The 19,314-nt window shown below is 52.9% G+C and overlaps 3 protein-coding genes across 3 annotated transcripts; 2 read left to right on the plus strand and 1 right to left on the minus strand.

The window, feature by feature from the left end:
• Window positions 1–1,789: 1,789 nt before the first annotated feature.
• On the minus strand, window positions 1,790–9,949 carry TGME49_236510 (hypothetical protein). Its single transcript, XM_018780461.1, has 8 exons — window positions 6,956–9,949; window positions 6,314–6,444; window positions 5,400–5,545; window positions 4,914–5,002; window positions 4,371–4,570; window positions 3,373–3,999; window positions 2,651–2,793; window positions 1,790–2,329 (listed from the first exon to the last, which is right to left on the minus strand). Exons 1-8 carry the CDS (start codon window positions 8,583–8,585, stop codon window positions 2,227–2,229), a joined length of 3,069 nt encoding a protein of 1,022 aa, XP_018635793.1. The 5' UTR covers window positions 8,586–9,949; the 3' UTR covers window positions 1,790–2,226.
• On the plus strand, window positions 8,727–13,841 carry TGME49_236520 (hypothetical protein). The gene is made up of 3 exons (XM_018780462.1): window positions 8,727–10,767; window positions 11,679–12,097; window positions 12,446–13,841. The coding sequence occupies exons 1-3, from the start codon at window positions 10,623–10,625 to the stop codon at window positions 12,788–12,790; spliced, it is 909 nt and encodes a 302-aa protein (XP_018635794.1). The 5' UTR covers window positions 8,727–10,622; the 3' UTR covers window positions 12,791–13,841.
• Window positions 13,842–15,271: 1,430 nt separating this feature from the next.
• Window positions 15,272–18,083, plus strand: TGME49_236530 (DUF298 domain-containing protein). The gene has a single exon (XM_002368975.2). It carries the CDS (start codon window positions 16,182–16,184, stop codon window positions 17,142–17,144), a length of 963 nt encoding a protein of 320 aa, XP_002369016.1. The 5' UTR covers window positions 15,272–16,181; the 3' UTR covers window positions 17,145–18,083.
• Window positions 18,084–19,314: the final 1,231 nt, after the last annotated feature.

The raw sequence follows: 19,314 nt of genomic DNA on the forward strand, positions 1-19,314 counted from the left end.
TCGTGAGACTTCGCTTAGTTCATGAGCCACGAGCTGGGATTCCCAGAAACAAAGAAACTATCCTTTCTGGTGTACACTGAGCAGTGGTACTTATGGGTGTATGTAGATGGAAATATATAGTGGTACGTCGTCTACGGCAATTCCTGTTACTCAGGATGAGAAACTAGGTGAGTCTCTACAGTATTTCTCTTTGAATAGGAGAAGACAAAAGCCAACGAAATTGAATTCGTAACCAGTTTACCGACTGAACTGGGCCTCTTTAGAGTACAGGAAAAGGTCGCCATTGAAGTACGTGAACAGTAAAGATTTTGATCAAAAAACTGTTTGGACACCGCGTTTGGGAAAGCTATCCAGCTACTCTACCATTCTACCATTTCAGATGTGTGCTGGTGTAGCCCCTTGGCCTTTGAGCACGCTTTCTATACAGTTCAGTCTCCCCGATATTCGGTCTGGTAGGGCGTTTCACGGAAGGCCATCATTCAAATCTCTCTCCCCGTGACGCAAACCGATTCCTCTCAGTACTTCAGAGAACTCGCAGGGGGTCCGTACAGTCCGTCTCGGCAAGTCTTGAACGAGGTGCCGAGTGTAATATTGCAGAAAGAATGTGTACAGTGACTCTAGCGGCCCCGTACCGCGGTTGCGCTCCTGCTACTACATGTGTGAGGAAGGCAATAGGTACAGTAGGTGGATATTAACCAGATCTTTGCACTATTGTTCCCAACTCACTCGCGGTCACCAAGGGAAGACTGCGCCGTGAGACACGAACAGAAAGTCTGTGGGCTGCGCGTGGTTCCGTTCTTTTCTCTACTTCAAAATGCTCTCCGGGCAAAGTTCCCGCTGACGCGTGGGCATTGCATTACGCCCTACAACGTATTCATTGAAACGTTTAAATATGATGAGCTTTGTCTTCCGTGTACCCACAGGGATCGAGAGAGTTTAGAGGGAAAAGGAAGGGCAACCCCCTTTCGCCATCCCGGACGACAGAATCTCGGGAAGCGACGGAAGATCTGTAGAGGAGCAGCTCAGAAACAGTTCTTTGAATGCAATTTCAGACTGTCAACATATCCACAGTGTAGTAGGCAGTTCTCTAATGGCTCGTATGAAGCGCCCTACGTTTAGACTTCTGAAAGCGAGTTCTATTTCTCGAACTCCAGAGTTGGAGTGGCAGAGAGAGCGCCCTCGGGAGGAAAGAGTAAAGGTTAGAGGTGGACTGCCCTGCAGAGAGGTTGATGATGAGTTTTGCAGCTCACGGTTCTCAGTTTCTGCACTCTTCGTCTTAGCTTCTGGACAACACTTCAAGAGTGTCAACTTCGTCTCAAGGACGTGAAAAAAGGAGTGCCCAGTGGTTCGTTTTCAGTTTTCCGGTGCATGCATGGGACAGAGACAAGCTCTTGGAGGCGACTGTTCCTTCTTTTCCATGCTGCAGCCAGCTCTCAAAAAAAGACGCTTCGAGATCGGAGATGCCCCATAGGCGAGGAAATTTACTTCGTATCTTTGAAGAGACTTTCTGTAGAATCGAAGGAACAGTATCTACGCGGAAGGAGACTTCCGAATACCCTGGACGAGCACGCAGGGTTGCGAAGACATGCATGCCTCTCTTCGCGACGGTCTCGTCCGATTCGGATATTCGAGAGGCCGAACCGCTGACAGCCGAGTGCAACATTCGAAGTGTATGTAGAGCCCAAGGGGCGCTTGCATTTTTACGAACACGTGGATGTGCAGACGGTTAGCTGTTTTGTGAAAACATGTATGTTTCTACATTTGTAAGCATGTGCGTATCGATTTTCTGTGCATGTGTCTCGACTTTTTACGGTTCGGTGTATCTGAAACAAACGTTTAAACAAGACCAACAGAACGTTCTGCTTGTTCCCTTTCAAAAGAAAACTGCTCGTAAAGCTCGGACATGCGTATATACACAAATATATATACATATATACATATACATATGTTGTGCAGAGTCACAGATGTCATTGAATTTCTTCACATCGACAAAACGCTGTATATGCCTTTGCATGATGAGGATTCCAATGTACATACACCTAGCTACCTGGAAGCGCGTGGCTAGCTGAAGCCTGCGCATCTGAAACACGAGACTGCAGTGACGTGTTTTTTATCGGCTTTTTAGCAAAAACAAAAAACCAAAGCTGTTAGAGGGAACGCGCAGAAGGCTAGAAGAGCAGTGTAAACCTGAGTGAACGCGTAGCAGGGTCTTCGTTGCTTTCGTCTCTAGTAGAGCGAAGCGTCAGTTTGAAGTTCGAGGCTCCTCTTGTCTTCGTGCTCTCGGACAGGCGTCGCCTTCTCCCTGCTGGCAACCTGCTTTCGACACAGCCTGCGAACAACGAAGACGATGTGACAACTCCACGCGTGTGCACACACAGAAAAAGTCCGAACTGTTCGAGGCAACTTCTGTGACGCCTCCGTTCCTTCAAGCGAGACGAGAATCCGAAAGAGAGCGAGAAATCCAACTTTCCAGCCCCAGCCACCACCCGTTTATGTACGTACACTGGAAATCTGCGCAAGAACGGAGGGCCTTTGCGGAGCGAAAACGCTCTCAAAATCCCAAAGCCGAGCTCGAAAAGGGACTGGAAAAGTGAATGACCTCAGCGTTAAAATCAGGGTGAACACACACACGAGGCATTCTCTCGCTTACTCTAAGATTTTCGTGAGATGATGGTGGCCCTCGATTTCAACTGCAATGTGAGGGCAGATGGAGATGAGGAAATCTCTGTCCTCGCGACTGAAGCGAGCCCGGCCGACGGGATTGATTACCTCGATCACTCCGATGATGTTGCCCTGAGAACAGAACGGAAATGAGGAAGACCTCTCTGTTCTCTCCACCTAAGTTGCAAGGAGTCGCTTCCGTCACTCTTCACATCCGAGTGCGGCGTCTCCTGTCTTTAACAAACAGACGGAACTCTCGACCTGAGAGTGGATCACCCAGATGGTCTGGTCTCCGGCCGACAGCCGAGCTGCGGGGAACGTCAAATGCGAGGAAACTGAGGCCTCGTTTCCTCCAGGAGACACGTCACTTGACAGCTTCGAAGGAGAAAACACACACTGAGGAGATACAGATTCTTTTCCTTGAATCTCTGAATAGAAGCTCTCCTTTGCTCTTCCTTCGCATGCAAGCCTCCAGAGTGTACCACGGACTTCTGCCCGCTCGCGTAAAGCACCCAGGTTCATTCCTTGCGTCTTCCTTCTCTCTTCTGCGTTCGCGGGGGCGACAAATGTACGTTTGCCTTCTCTTCTCCGCAGTGAGCCCTCTCGTTGAGTCAGTCACCCTCTTCCATCAGATAAGGTAGGGGAAACAGATGCAGTCTCTGCGCGTCTGTTTGACAGCGCTGAAGGAGCGACTTGCTCTGCTTCTCTTACCTCGAATCCAAACACAGGCGCCGCCAAGACATGCCTCACTTCCGACGCTCTTGCGGGTGTATGCACACCAGGCAAGGGGAGGACATCTTCACCGATCTCGTGGGTTTCGTTTCCTGTCTTCGCCTGCAGTGTCTTCTCCCCATCTGCTTCGCTCACTTTTGTGGGGCTCCTCTCTCCTGCTCGTTTCTTCTCTTCAGGCGAGGCGCGGCCATTTGTCTCTGTTTCGGCGTCCTCCGTCCCTCCGTTCTGACTTTCCTGGCGTCGCGCGCGTCTCCAAAAAGCAGAGAACGCGGACAGGAGCGCCGGAGTCTCCACTTGTCTCCTTTTCGCGTCTTCCACTTCAACTGTCTCCCCGCCATTGTCTGGTAAGGAAGCGAAACACGCTGGAGAAGAGGGAGAGGAAGGAAGAGCGGAAGGAGACGATGCCGGACTACGATCCCCGGAATTATCGTTGATGACTGCGCAGAGAGGAGAAGCGACGAGGAGCGACGACAGGGAAGAGAGAGAAACGGATTTCTCTCGTTCCGGCAATGGTTCCGGAGTCTTCCGGTTGTCCTTCACATGCCGCCCTTCCCAGCTGATGAGTTTGCCAGTCTCAAAAACAACGCCGGGAGTTCCGGAGTGAGACTGCGGAGAAAGCACCCTCACAAGTGGAACCCAAGCGCACACTTGCAGATGCAGGTGCCCATAAAAATACATAAAAACATGGGATTATGTTCACGTAGGAGTTTTAATCCTGCAAACTGACAACTTGACGGACATGCACAGTTCTTAAGCGTGAACGTATGACTAGGTCCTCGGGGTAAGACGAACCCAGCATGCATATGGCTATGTGTGTTCCTGTTTATTTTTTTTTAGAGTGCGTGGACTCCAAACCTTGCACAGTTTGGTTTCAGCAGAAATCCCTGCACTCGATGCACGCGCCTGGACACAGAGAGACACAATCGACCGCCTCCTTTCGTTCGTGAACAGGCAGCGGAATGGCCTGCGTAGCTTACGGGGACGCAGACACGCTGGCCATCGACGAGAGTGTAGAACGCGTTGTCCCTGGAGTCGAGGAGGTAAAGGACTACGTGCTCGGCCTGGAGGTAGTTCTGGAGGGCAGCAGCGACTTCCGAGTGAAGAACGCGAGCTTGTTCTCTCTGCTGCTTTCTTCTCTCGCCTTCCTGCGTGTCGAGGAAAAGCAAAGGCGCCATGCCTGCATGGAGGAAAAACAGGAGCAAAGAACGCAGTGGATACGCGCGCGAAGCAAAGAGCGGCCGCGAGAAGGAGAGAGAAGGGAACTGTACAGGAAGCCGACGGGGCAGAAGAGGGAGAGAGAAACTGGAGAGACAGAAGGAGGAGAGAGAGCAGCAGAGACGAAAACAGTGGAGAGGGAAACGAAGAGGGCGAGAGAGAACAAGGGAGAGAAGAAGGAAGCATCCCGGCACGGCTTTTCGGCTTTGCGCGCGCGAAAGAAAAGAGAAGATCGGAAGAGGAAGGAGAGGGAAAGACACAGAGACAAAGAAATCGACAGGACAAGAGACAGCACAGAGACCTACCGAGGAGACAGCCAATCGAAATGCCGATCCCAGTTCCAATATAGTAGTGCTTGCGACATATGGGGCTCTCGCGTTGTTCGGGTGTCAAACTGCGTTGAGAGGACGAAGAAAAGGAACAGGAAAAAGACACACAGCAAAGATTCTCTCTTAGACTCTGTCAAGACACACAGAGGAAAGACACCCCCGCATGCAAAGAAGCCTGTCTCTCGCGTTCTCTCACTAACAGACCGAAAGAAGGGATGGTTCGCCTTCTCGCGGTTGAGGCGCTCTCAAAGATGGCCTGAACGAGTCGGAGTGGTTGGCCTCGGGCACAGACACGAGGACACCGGTGCTCTCCGCCCTCTTCTTCCTTGGCGGGTGTTCTGCCGCAGTTTCCTCTCTTTTCGCACAAGATGTCTTCTGTCTTCGTTCTTCCTCCACTTTGTCTTCGTTCGCTTCGTGTGTTCTTCGGAGCGTTTCCTTCACTCTTCCACTCCGTTTGCGTACGAGGGCTTCGGAATGGGGAGAATCCGCGAGCTGAGAGCCTCGATGCGGGAGCCGAGCCAGAGTCCCATCAAGTCGGAGATCCAGTTCCCCAGCGCTGCAGCTGCCATCGTGGTCAGGCCGAGCGTCACGCACAGAGTCGTGTCGAACTGAAAGAAAGACGAAGCGAAAGAGAAGCCGCAGCGGACGGCGGAAACAGACTCAACTAATGAGAGAGAGGAGGCGCGCGAGAGACAAGCAGCCAAGGAAGCAACAGGGAGAAGAAACGCGGAGAGACGGAGCAGAGAGACACGCACAGAGAACGAAGAAGCAACGGAGAGAAGGGATCGAGAACATCGAGAAGAAGCGGAGGGCGAGACAACGAAGAGTAAAGAAGAAAGCGAACTGCGACGTGGAGGTGCTCGACAGGCAGCTGAGAGTGAAGAAACGCAGAAAAGAGTGGAGAAGCCCGAGATTAAGTCTCCTGGTGTTGAGGAAAAACACTGCAAGTGAAACACTCTGTTCCACCGCCCTCGTCTCGGAGGTGAACCTGCGGTGTCTCGACACCGCAAAGTTCGCTGGCTGCCTCTCGAAGAACCACCCCTAGGGCATCCGCTGAAAACGAGGGAAGCAGATGGAAAAGTTCGCTCACAAATCTGCATGCAGTTTGTGCATCATGATGTTGACTTTGGCAGTCTCCTTCGCGGTGCTGGTCTTCATGGAAGGCGAAAATTTATATCAGCAACAGTGGAGGGGGAACGGTATACTTAAATGCTTAGGCCTTTCCATTTTAGATTGACGACCATGGATTTCGTCATCACCCAGTTCGTCGAGACAAAGAACAAGTCTGTCGTTCCGCCACACGAATCCATTTTCTGAGCATGCATCCATTTGCTGTGCATGCAGTTGTTTTCTGTGCAAGCATTTGCCCGGCTTACGAGGTCGCCTGCCACGATCATGATGCAGTTGTCGACGAGGCCGAAGCCGACAAAAGGGAGACTCGAAGAGAGAGACAGAAGCCACAAATCTCGACGCGACGGTGGCGGCTGTGATGCGCCGCCAAAAGCGCCTAAAGCGACACCGTCGAGAAAAACAGACAGACATAGGAGCACCAGACAGGCAGAAGAAATGTGCAGGGTATAGTGTTGACGCAAAGTCAGAGGAGCGGCAAAGATGGTAGAAAAAGTGAATCAGTCTTCACCTCATGCACAAGGTCCCTTGCGGCACGTGGTATGCGTCCCGGAGTGTATCTACAGGGGAGAAACGCCTCTCGACACCCTGAGAGACATACACCTTTTCAAACGACTCTAAGTGCGTTGTGTATGCAGTGCAAAGGTATTGCTACGCGCATATGCATGCGCATAGAAAGTGTAGAGTTGCGACTATATAGAGAGAGACAGTTATGTATCTATCTTTCGTCTCTTTTCTCCTCTATTGTCCTCCCATTCCAACGCCACCTGTCCCCTTACTTCCTTTCTCTGTCTTCCTCATTCCTCTCTCCTCCCTTCTCTATCTCTGCCAGCTGCTCCCCTTTGCGGTGCACCCTCCCAGCCGCCTCTGCATGCGACCCCACAGCTCACCTGCTCTCTTGAGGGCGTCCTCCGCGGCCTTGGTCTCTGCCGCAGCGACTTGCAGGAGAAGCGCCTGGCGGAGCTCGTCGACGTCCCCGGACCCGCTGCTTCTGTTGGCCATTTTCTCCCAGTTTTCGCGAGCTGCGTGAAGTGCCCGAGCCGCCGCCGCCTCGCCGGCCACCGCGAGAAGCTTCTCCGCGCGCGAGATGCTCTCCAACGCAGCAGTCGCAGCCGCGGCCGCAGCTGCAGACCCCCGAGTATCCAACAGGAAATTCTCATGCGAAAAAAAGGGAGGCTGAGGCGAGGAAGAAGAGGGAGAAGACGCAGGAGGCGAAGAAGCAGACGGGGAAGAAGACTGAGGATAAGACTGAGGATAAGACTGAGAAGAGGACGGCGGGAGACACGGAGAAGCAGAGGAGAGGACTGGAGGCGAAGCAGGTGGACGGAGACCTGGCGGGTGTGTGTATGGAGAGAAAGATCCTGGGGGAGAACGAAATGGAGTTTTCAAGCCGAGGTGGTGCACTGGCAATGGACTCATCCGAGGGTCATGGAGATCTGAGTCGACATGCGGCGGAAGGCCTGAAAAGGAAGGAGGCGACAGCGGAGCCCAGGAAGGAGTGAAAGAAGAAAACGAAGAGACGGGAAAGGAGGGAGATGGAGAAGAAGAAGAGGACGGTGGGGAAGGAGGGGGAGGATATGGAGACGAAGAAGAGAAAGGAGAGGCAGGAGAAGGGGGAGAAGAAGAAGACGGCGCACCGGAGGACTGCGAGGAAGAAGATGAAGAGGAGGACGAGGTTGGAAAGCACGATGCTGGAGAAGACGAGGCAGACGGGCGGAAGGTTGAGAAACGCGTAGACGAGAAGCGTGTGAGTGACCAAGACTCCGCAGTTGGAAGATGCGCGAGAGGACGAAACAGACAGAAGGCTTCGTCTGGGATACGCATGCAAAGGCGTGGAGTGTCTTGACACCGGCTTCCTTCTACTAGTCGACCCTCAAGTCCTTCTGTTCTGCCTCCCCTCGGGAGAGCTCGCACTCTGAACAGCGCATTCAACTCCTTTTCCAGTCCTCCATTTATCTCTGGGTTTCTTCGACGCAACACGGTTCCCCCAGCCTCTCGCTCTGTTCTACATGGATGTGATGTCTCTTTCCAGTCGCCTGCCTTTCCGTCTCTCGCAAGATCCTCGCCATGAGCTCGAAGGAAAGAACTCCCGGTCCTCCGGACAAAGTTGAAGGCCGGAAGGTGGCTGCTTGGAGAGAAGAGGCGAGAACGCGACAAGTTTACGAAGGTGCGAGACGCAGGCCGCGGTAAGAACCCGGCAGAGACAGACGAAGGCGGGGATACTCGCAGTCTCCCTACGAGCTCAGATGAACTCCGCGGAGAGAGACAACGTCCTCGCGACCTGCCAAGTCCACCTTCGGATTCGCCCAGGTGGAAACGCACAGACAGACGCGTCTGTGCTTGGGTGCCTCTCAGGTGTATTCTTGGGAGCTCCAGAGTCGAAATCCGTGAAAACGAAACGTCACCGCCTTTCGCGAGTCTCCTATCTGCTTGCCGACTGATGCGGTCGTTTCTCCACAGACCTTCAAGTGCCATCACTCCACGGCTTGCCCTCCTCGCATATCCCACAGAGATCTGCATGGTGATCTCGTCACTCTGGTGCTGTTCAAAATAGCTTTTCAACCTGGAAGAGCCAAGCAGCGACGCATGACTGTTGCTTCGTACATCCTCTTACACACACATATATACGTATATATATATATATATATATATATATATATATGTATGTATGTACTGTAAAAGGTATAAAGAGATAAAACGTGAGAGAGATGCGTATGACTATGCTACAGGGGAGGGAGCAGTAGAACGTTGAGACGTCGTTTCTTTGTGTCTTTGCAAGTATACTCATCTACGATCCGAGGCACATCGTCCGCGTTGTTGCCGGGGAAGAAAGGCGATTGGTCGTTCTGGCGAGGGGCTCAGCGGCAGCGGAGGGGGGGTGGCCGATGAAGCAACAATTCGGACTTGTGCATGGAGTGTATTTCTCACAAGTCCTAAGAGAATGAGAAATGAGCAGAGCTACAGAGCTTTACGCAGAACCCCACTGGAGGAAGCGATCACAAGCGGCTTACAGTTCGACCTGCGTTCGCTTGTCGAGTCTCACACTGGAGCAGCTGGTTCTTTGTAGAGAGCTTCGAGCGAAAACGACGAAAGGAGAGTGTCGCCTCCCTTTGCCTCACTGTGCTGAGGAGGATCGGCGCCGCCTGAAACTCGTGCGGCGCATGGCCTTCACTGGAGTCTCACGGGGACTTCGCTGACTTCAAGAGGAGCAGCAAATCGCTAAAGACAACGAAGTTCCTCCGAGGATGGAGGAAGTACCGTAGTGCCGCCGGCACTCACATGGTTTTGGGGGCCGGGAACCAAAGGAGGACCTGTTTCTCGCCTTCTCGGATAGCCTCCCTTTCTCGCCTCGTGTTCTGACAACCCTGCCAACAGCCGGTTCTCCAGGTAGGCGACCGATTCTCACCGTTTTTTTTGACCCCAGGAGGTCCGCGTATGCGGAGAGCAGCCAAAAAACGAGACGCGAGAAGAAGCTGAGGCTTGAATTGTTTTCTTCCGTCGCTTGGATCACGCGAAAGCCAAGAAATGTGTGGAGTTTCGAGCAGTCGCTTCTCGCTGACACGGCCGAAAGCCCGACCCGAGACGCTGGAGAAGCTCGGCGGGAAAACCGACAGAGAGAGGCCAGGAAAGTGGAGGACCAGTGGGAGAAAAACTGAAGCAGCATTGAAGGATGAACGCCGGCAACACGCATGTGCACTTTAAATCCGCGGAAAAAGCGTGTGCGAAAGGATTTGCTCGAAACCGAATGCCCGCCACGGTCACCGGCTTCGAGCTATAAAGCCGTGAATGGTACACCTCCCTGTGAGAGCGGTGAGCGAACTTGAGAGCGCCTCGGTCCGCTTGTCCGCCGCTTTCGCCCTCCTTTTTCGCGGCTGTTCGTGGACTGACTTTCACTTTCGATGTGGAGAGGTCCTTCTCCGTCCGCGTGTGTAACGACGATCCAGCCGCAATCTTTGTTTCGAAAAGGCTGCACCGGGACGTCTTCCGGCTTCGCGGCAACGCAAAAAACTGCATGTGGGCATGCGCATACCCCTGAGACAGAACACAAGTGGAATTCGCGGTTGGATTCGCAACTTCTTCCTTGAGATCGCTCACTGCGTGCCCTTGGCGTTTCCTGACTCTCTTCGGTCGACGTTCCTGCCGGCGACTCCCGAGGAATCCGGTGTCCGCAAACACGATGGGTGTTGACCCTTCTGCGCGGCGCCCGCCTCTGCTGGTTCCTTTCTCCGCGCCTCCGTCGTTTTCGCCTCGAATACCTGCGCGTCTGTCCTTCTCTCCTCTCCAGTTGTTTTTCTTCCATCTGTTCTAAAGCTGTGAGTCGTCGAAAGCCGACAGTCTCCGTCATTCGCATGCACTCGCGCAGGCTCTTTCCCCGTCTTCTCCGGGAAACGACTGCTGCCTCGCGACACACTCCTCGCGCGCGCTGCTCACGCCCTTTGTCTTAAAGCGCCGTTGTGATTCGGTCGCCTCCCGACTTTTCCCCGGCTCTCCATTTGTTTCCACCCACGTGTCATCCGTCGCGAACTCCGAAACGCCCAGGAGACTCGGCATTTCAAGATGGCGAGTGGAGATGTGAACATCCAGACAGAGAAAGAAGTTCCTCCGCCGCTCAAGTCCGGAATCGGAGAGCCCAAGAAGACAGGGTACAAATTCCCTCATGTCTTCTTCCCATACAAGTCGCGCTACAGATCGCCTCACCGACGTAAGTGCCGAGACACTGCAGAGATGCGCCAAGGCCTTCGTGCGTCTGTCCGCCGTGGCGGCCGAGAACTGCGTGATCACCTTTTTGTCTCGGCTGCAGCCCGCAGCCGGAGACGAGAAAGGAGGAGAAAAGTCGATTTCAAGAGTGAAGGAGTCCACTCAGGACGTACAGAGAAGAAGTGGATAGCGACGCACAGCGTCAGAAGTGCAGGCAGGCGTCAAGGCTGCTACCTTGAAGTCTAACAGGTCTACATTGGCTGTCTATATCTATCGGTGAACGCACCGACATATAATATATATATATATATATATATTTGTATGTAGATCTATAGATGCATGTAGATATCCATCTGTGGATAGGTCGGTATTGGCAGACAGAGGTGGCGGAACGGGGAAAGAGCGGCAGCCTAGGTGAGAAGGGAGAAAGTCAGCGATGCAGGGTGTTCCTTCTGCGAGAGAGAGAACGGGGAAAAAGCGAACGAGATGCCGCGTGAGCCCGGAGCTCGCAGGACAGAAATAGCGGTGCATCGAGGGCGAATGTCCGCAGAAACACATTGCTCTTTAAAATGTAGAATTTTTATATGTAAACACAGATTTTTTTAACAGTTGGAGATGAGTCGACTTTGCAGCACATGAGAGAACAGATGTGGCGAAAGGTGAAGCAAGTTCCACGTATCTCAAGATGTCGGTCTCGAGTGTCTGGGAGCGTTTCCATACACTTGCGGTCTGCAGCTGCCCGTGTAGGTTTCGAGCAGAACAAAAAAGACGATTCGGTCTCAGACCCTGAAGTTCACTCAGTCGGCTGGTGCACAAAGGTCGCTGCATTTGGAAAGTTAACAGTGCAGGGTGAATGGAGAGACGTTGTTCCCTTGCTCTTTTTCCTCTCATGTCTCCGCTGTCCCTCACCTTCAGAGCGCTGGTGGCCCGGCTCAGCTCCTCGCTTTTTGCTCCACTCGCACCCCAAGAGGTGGGCTCCTCGTCGTGACCTCTCCTTTGCGTTCTTTGCTTTCCACGGCTTGAAACCGTTTGCGGAGAAAAACCTCTACGAGCTTATGCACAGCTTGCCTCTCCGCGGCGCCTCCTCGTACTTCTGGCGTGAAGCTGACAGTGACCCTTGGAAGCACTTGGGCAGGAAAGCGAACCGCTTGCAGGCGCGGGGTGTACGTACACAGCCTGCGTGCGACTCAGAGGTCCAGGCCAGTGGAGAAGCCGGGAACGAAGCTGCAGATCACAAGCCGGCGGGAGCCTCCACCGGAGATGCGTCTCAGCCACCCCAAGGGAGAGGAGGACGGAAACAACTGGTCTTTTCTCCCAGAGAAATTTACTACAAGGTGAGATGACCTGACTAGGACACCGGCGCGGCTCCTTTGTAGGTACCTGGTTGCGTCCGCAAATGCGTGGTTACGTGTCAGTCCAGCTCGCTCTGGGCATAAAGATATGCACCTGGCTGTCCCTCTGGTGGCCTGCCTCCAGTGTTCTTTTCTCGCGTTCCTCTCACCTCCTGTCTCTCTGGTCTTCCTCTGCTCGTGGTCTCCTCTTTTCTTCCGCTGTTCTTCTCTCGCGTGGCAGGGCTCTCTGATGTATTTTTTGTCTCACATCTTTCTGTGTTGTCGCCGTGCGTCTCGTCCTCTGCCTAGTTCTGTTCTGTCGCGTTTCCTGCGTTCTCTCTGCGTCTTCAGCGTCGGCCTTTCCATGCTTTGGTGTTTGGCCGTCTAAGTGTGGGGCAGCTCGGCGCCTCTCCCCCCGAGGCAGTTCCTCCAGAACCTGAACGCGCTGAGAAGCCCCCCGACTGCGAGTCAAAGGAGCAGAGAAAATGTGCAGGCGTCTCGCGCGTTCTGAAGCATCCAGAAATCATCCGTGGGCTGTCACGCGTCGCGCCTCCACAAGCTTCGCTTGGGGGATGGAAGTGGAGACCTCCCAAGGATGCCAGCCGATGGATCTTTCGACCCAAATTTCCACTGCCTTTCCGGCCTGAATTGTTTCAACCTGATCCCGAAACGCATGCAAAAAACCCCTCCGCCTAACCTATACCCTTACACATACAACTAATCGCCTATATATATATATATATATATATATGTATATGCCTAGGTATATTTGTATATATATGTATATGTACATGTATGCGTTTAGTCCGGTGTGTGTAACGCAGACGTAAACGTAGTAGAAGCATGGACATACAGAGTTTTTGTTCTGGGTCTGCCCGTTGAAGATCGGGCGTCAGAAGCGCAGAAAGGCGTTGGAGTGTCTGTGCAGCTGGACGTCGAGTGGCCTCCCCAGCACTTGCTGGCATCGGTTGACGGGAGAGGAGGGAAGAAGAGGAAAATGGGAGAGTTCTGGGGTGACAGGCGAGAGAATGGAAGTTGTGTTCAGAGACATGGGAGGCGAAAGAGGACAGATTTCTTATTTTGCAGAGCGAAACACTAAGTGTTGCGACGGACTCGAAATGCTAGCACAGACACGGTCCCTGAATGATACATTTGTAGAGTAGGAAGCGTATTCGAACACGTTTCACCCCGTGTGTCTATGCGCGCGTGTACAAAGACAAATGCATGTTTGCGTGAATCGGGTTTGTCGATCCCGTATGTGTCAAGTGTAAGTCGTGCGAAAATGGACGGAGGGGATAGAAAAAATGGACTGAGCACGCTAGCGAGGGGAAAGAAAGTTCGAAGGCTGCGAACGGGAGTTGGGCTTTGTCATTTGTTGGCGTCGTGGAGAATACTGTTTTTCCAAAGATTTTTTCGAACGAAAATGGGACCCTTGTCGACCGAAAGTCTCACGGATTTCAGATTCCCGTCACCAGCTGGTACTGACCCTCTGGTGGAAACACAGCCGGTTTCTGTCGTTTCTACTGTCTGTCGAAAACCTGTAGGGTTCAGAGGGTTGGTCGCAAAACTGTGGCACTTCTGAGGGCTGCACCACTGTCGCGCATGTGTCGCCTTTTCTGTGGTAAGGCGGCTGCTGTCAGTCCAGGGGTAGCACGCCACTTGTCTTGTACCGACCTTAACGAAATTTCCTTTGTTTTCCAAAACGCTTTCCACGCTTACATACACATAATTGGAGTCACACTCAGCATCCAAGACCAGCATTCTTCTGAATATTCGACTTGAGTTTTACAGCTCTAGGTCGCGTACCATTATTTGCACAGACACCGAAACTACATCTTCCTTGGAAAATTCAAGTCCACGGTTCCGATCAGCTCTATGTGTTCGCGTAATGCCGTCTTTGTACGGAGGACAGCGTAACTTGCGTGTTCCATCCCGATGGAGAGACTGGGTGTCGGGCTCCCCAGAACGCACGCGCTGTGTATTTCCTAGGACAAACGTGTTTGATGTCAGTTACCTACAAAATCTGTTCAGAATTCACTCGTACTGATATGTAGAGCACCTCGGAGACACCGCAGTTCCGTGTGACATTTTTTCTTCCTCAAACACGCTGTGTAATCCACAACTTCAGTTGCGTTGCGTAGTTTCTTGGACCTCACGCAATTCGCCTTACCACTTGAACACAACATGGAAGATATGCCGTTCTGGTACCTTCTTCGAAGGTGTTCCTGAAAAACGCCTTCTTGTACGGCGGTTCGTCCATCGGTTGCGCTTTTTCACAAGCCTTTTAATGGATTCTGCTGAGTTTTTAAGCCCTCATACCTATAGGTCTGCTTGAACTCAAAGGTCAACCAGGTGCCAACGTACACTAATTCATGATGCTGACTTTTGTGTGCAGCTAAGATGATTCTCGGTTTTGCTTCCGGAAGTTTAGACTGCTGAAGTTCGTGTAGTGGTAGCGAGGATCACCTTTCCCCGTTTCCGATGTTTACCCGTATAAAACGCTTCCGTGTTCCTCGCTGTCACCCCAGTGGACGGCTTGATACAGCTAAATGTGTTGAATTTCAACATCCGACGGCATTAAGGTTGCTCCAGAACAGTCGTGTTCCAGGCGTAACTTACGAATTTCTGTGGCACAGTAGAACCTGGATCCGGCAAAGAAGACCTGCAAGACCAATGCTCCCACTGGTAGTATTAACACGTACCGATCGGACTGTGTTCCTCACCCCCTGCCACATCGACGATTTGAACGAAAGTAGCGGAACTTGGGTCCGGAGGTAAAGACAGTCAAGACCTAAACAAACGGTCCACTTCGCAGTAACTACTCCTTGGTTAACGTTAACCTGACTGAAGAATTGTGAGCCTGTGGAGGCCGGTCCGTTCCCTAGGCACGACTGTCTTGCCCCGAGAAACAGGGGCGTCTGCGCACTTGAAAAACACGAGGTGACACCTGAACCCTAAATCCTAATTGGGCACCCTGTGGATCTCCTTGGTTTGAGTTGAATTATCTCCGCGGAGAAGGAAGTGATCGTCAGTTCCCAATGGTCGAGGCCTGCCTCGCTTGCAGCCATCGCGAAAACCTGCTACTATGCGTGCATGCACCGCAGTGCAAAGAGCGTGTCTTCTCAGGCGCCAAAGCCGATGGATTGAACGAATTTCTTCATATCGCTTTTCTCTCCATGAAATCGACAGTCACTCACTTTCAGGAAATGAAACATCATCTCGCTGAGTCGTTCGGGAGTTCGCAAGGCGTGGCCTCTCTGTTGCATGCTGCAATTTTCTCGCGCGAGATTTAGGCAATCCCGATGATCGACTGTTGCATTCCTGTGTCTGGATCTTTCTGAGGCGCAGTCAGTTCCTATTCTCATGCATCTCTCCAATCTGTTTCCAGATTGTCTTAAAAGGCACGAACTGAACTGAAGTCGGACCCATAGGCCTGCGAGAGGAGTGTCCCGTTCAAAAGAGCGCCGGAAAACAAGTGACTCGTATCCTTTTTGCTGGTCGTTTTCACGCACAGGAAAATGAATTTTTAACTTGGTAGTAGCTTCTTGTTTCTTCGACTTGTCTCGCCACAACCTGCGAGTGCTGGATCCAGAGGTGCAGCGAGGCAGAGCAGCTACCGGTTGGACGTCGACGGAGTACAATGTGCGTGGAGGCTCGCATGCTTGGACTTCTTTCGCGGTTTCCGGTTCCTTCTTTAATCTATTCGTCCGTATACTCGGTGCCTTCCGACCAGTTTTCCGAGGAACTCTAAAATGGCAGTCTGTGTAGCACGTTTGCACCTCAGTTGTTGACGTCTCTCGGACTTTCTCCGCACCCAGCGCTCCGGTTCGAGCGCCGAGTTGCAGCTCCCGTGTCCGAAGCAGTTCCCTCTTCGCTGGAAAATCGGCTTCTTGGACAAGGCACCTTCTGCAGACTGGCGTCACCGTGAGGAACAGGCGCAAGAGCGGGGGTTGCCTGTGGGGTTAGAATCTGGAGGCAGCGCGTGGAAGCTTCGTACCAAGAGAACGATGCGAAGATAGGGTGTCTGCAGAAGCCGGAGACGCGAAGACAGAACGAACTTCTTCGCTGCCACACGGCCTTTCACAGGATGGCTAGCCGCGGCTCTGCCCATCTCTCCCAAACGCAGCAGAGTTTGCTGGACACGTTCCAGTCGGTCACAGGCTGCACGGACCGGGCGGGGGCCACCGAGTTTTTGCGGAAACACAGCTTCGACCTGAGTCGCGCTTTAGACACGTATTTCGCGATGCCACAGCGCGAGAAGGCAGTGCAGATGAGAAGCGCACCCAGCCAGTCACTGCGCGGAACCCTCGGCGGATCCGGTTCCTCGTACGGCGCTTCTTCGCGCGGCAGAGCTGCAGCGAAAGCGAAGGCCGACGACCGGTACCGGCAAATCGCCGAAGCCTTTCAGGTGTACGTCCACCCAACCAGCGAGGCGAGCGAGCGCGGGGCTGCCGCGGGAACCGCGATTGAAGTTGCGGGTTTGGAGCGTTTCGCGGAAGATCTCGGGGTCGGCTTGGACGATGTGTTTTTCCTCGTCTTTGCGTTCTTCTGTGAGTGTGCGGAGCAGGGGAGAATCACGAAGGAAGAATTTATCCGTGGCATGGACCGGTCGGGCGTCTGCACAGTGGCCGCTCTCCGGGAAGCTGTGCCGCGAATTCGAGCGCAGCTCGCGGAAGACAAAGTGCTCGCCAGGCAAGTGTACGCTTACGCCTTCACTTACTCTCTAGATGTCGGCCAAAAGGCGCTGCCGGTCGACCTCTGCGTCGCGTACTGGCGCCTGCTGCTGAGCGAAACTGAGTTCCCCCTCATGACGGAGTGGTACACATTCGTCGACGAGGAGTACCGGAAGCGCGCGAATGCCTTCTCGAAAGACCCGTGGATAATGCTCTTCGACTTCATGCATGCGAAAAGAGCTTCCCTGTCTCTCGACGACTACGACGAAGAGGAGGCCTGGCCGCTTGTCATCGATGAGTTTGTCGAGTGGACAAGGCGCCGTCGGAAAGCCAAGGAAAACGAGGCGGCGACAGAGGCCGGGAGCGCACAGTCGTAGTGGGCTTGGGGGGGGGGAGGGGGGGAGAGTTTTAGCTGCGCGTCAGAGTCGGGTGTCGCACAACGTGATATGTATGCAGGGCTCTCGTGCTATAGTGCTGAAGAGAAGTATGGAGGTATCTCGCGGATCCAAAGGAAGTACATTGGTATGGTGACTTAGAGACAGTGTTGGATTACCGGACACAACGAGGAAGTTAGAACCTCCACGTTCGACGAGCTGTATCTGAGTGGATGGATTTCTCTCTGCGGAACCTAGCTGTCGTGCACTGGTGGCTCGTGGAGCAGGTGAATCAATGCCGATCGCCCGGAACACAAGGGCGGTATTCCCACCTTCGATAGTACCGCTTTTCGAGAGAAGCAGGGGTAGAGCGTCGCAGAGGAACGAGAGCACCCGCTCGCTTCAGACGAAGAAAACACGGAGAACGGTGTTGGTGAACTTCCAGGATTTATCCACCGGGGTGACACTTTTGAACGCTGTCAGATGCACAAGATGCTTCTGAAGTAGAGCCACACGCTTGAGTCACGGGGCAGGTTCGGTCCCCAAGGCTCATTTTCGTGCTTTTCTGAGACTTACTCAAAATGACATTCGAGTCAGGACACAAACTCGACTACCCCTTTCACGGGCATAGCTACAGGTGAAACACCAAGGAAGACGAAGTTCGGCCTTGCGGGGAAGACCCAGTAAATTTCGCGAGTAAAACATCCCCTACCAGGAAGCTGCACCGTTAGGTGTCATGTCCTCGCTTGTTAAAGACGGATGCTGCATGTCGAGCACCCTTAATTGGATGAGTTCTTGTGAACGACTTTGGGTTCTCGCACTGCGTCCATGTTAGCCAACATATGCGTTGTTTATCAGACCTTTCACCTCCAACGAATCTCTATCGACTTGCTAACAGATACCACTGACTTGCAGGAAGACTTTCTCACGCCACCTCAACGTGATCCCCCGGCGAACCGCTTCACCTCTGGAATGCAGCGACCCCTAAAGAATCCCGTTCCACAATGCGCCACAGAGTCTAGCTTCAGCTAACAATAAAAAGGGGCCTTGGGAAGTACACTCCAGAGTCTTAGTGGAGGTGTTTCCGTTTTGCAATTTTTCCGCAGCAGCCTCGAAATCCACTTCGGGGGCCTTTCAACTCGTGGGAAAGTGGATGCCGGTGGCAGGTCAAGCAGACACCCCAGCGAGAGCAAGAGACAATTGCTCCGTTGGAACTCATGCACGGCGTCAGCAGACAGAAGCAAGAAAACGAACTATCGAGAGTCATACCTTCCTAACGTTTTTCTAATCTTTGAAAAAAGTACGTTTGGGGTGCCGGACTTTCGCTAGAGTAGAAGTTCTCCGGTCACCTCTACTCCGTGGAGCAGCTCTGTGAGCAGTTCAGAGACTGAACAGCCTCAGAACTGCCGTTTGATCTTTTCGAGAAAAATTCCAGTGATGCGTGTGACACACAGAAACAAGAGGGTCAGACGCTCTGCGCGGCTGAGACTGAAATATCCCACGGGGTCGGTTAGAATGCGTACAGCAGTGCTTCGACATCCTGAGAATTCAGAGACCCGTAGCCTGTTACCAGTTTGAGAACATGGCGACTCCACTAGAGCAAGACTTCCTACGTGTTTTCTACAAAATTTCTTGAAGGCTCTCTGACTGTCACCGTTGTAAAGAAAAACGTCAGCGTAGCGCGACATCCTGCAGAAATCCGGGCTCAGTCCACAGCCTCATTTACCGTGATTTTCCGAACGAATGCGTGCAAAATTCGTGAAAACGCTCGCTGGCTTTCACAAGTCAACAGATGTTTTGACAATTCTTGTTTATTTAGATTCGCTGCCGCCTGATTCCCTCGCGTTGAATGACCGTTGCTGAGAGACGACCCATGGAAGGCTGCCCAGCAGCGTTGTTCGCAGACTGGAGAGTCGAGGTGCGGTCCAGCTGCTTGAAACGAGTGTTTTCGCTGTCACCTGAAAGGACCCCGCTAGGAACGGATGCAGAAAGGCGGCTGTTTAACAAAGGAGGAGAGACGAGTTGATGAGAAAGCGCTTCTAGAACGGGACTCTTGTCTGCGAAAAGCGGATCCGTAGTTGAGAGGAAGCTGTCCTGCTGCCCATTCCAAGCAACCCCCCCACTGACCATCGCGGCCTCTCGGTTCACTCTTCAGGATTCACATGCATTGGGA

Source organism: Toxoplasma gondii, chromosome X (genome assembly GCF_000006565.2).
Source record: "Toxoplasma gondii ME49 chromosome X, whole genome shotgun sequence".
NCBI lineage: Eukaryota > Apicomplexa > Conoidasida > Eucoccidiorida > Sarcocystidae > Toxoplasma > Toxoplasma gondii.

Coding starts and splice junctions, on each gene's coding strand:
- TGME49_236520 (XM_018780462.1), top strand. CDS start 10,623: ATGGCGAGTGGAGATGTGAACATCCAGACAGAGAAAGAAGTTCCTCCG. Junction 10,768..11,678: donor CTACAGATCGCCTCACCGAC/GTAAGTGCCGAG, acceptor CCTCACCTTCAG/AGCGCTGGTGGCCCGGCTCA. Junction 12,098..12,445: donor CCAGAGAAATTTACTACAAG/GTGAGATGACCT, acceptor CTGCGTCTTCAG/CGTCGGCCTTTCCATGCTTT.
- TGME49_236510 (XM_018780461.1), bottom strand. CDS start 8,585: ATGCAGATCTCTGTGGGATATGCGAGGAGGGCAAGCCGTGGAGTGATG. Junction 4,571..4,913: donor TTCGATTGGCTGTCTCCTCG/GTAGGTCTCTGT, acceptor TCCTCCATGCAG/GCATGGCGCCTTTGCTTTTC. Junction 2,794..3,372: donor CGCCTGTGTTTGGATTCGAG/GTAAGAGAAGCA, acceptor TTCTGTTCTCAG/GGCAACATCATCGGAGTGAT.
- TGME49_236530 (XM_002368975.2), top strand. CDS start 16,182: ATGGCTAGCCGCGGCTCTGCCCATCTCTCCCAAACGCAGCAGAGTTTG.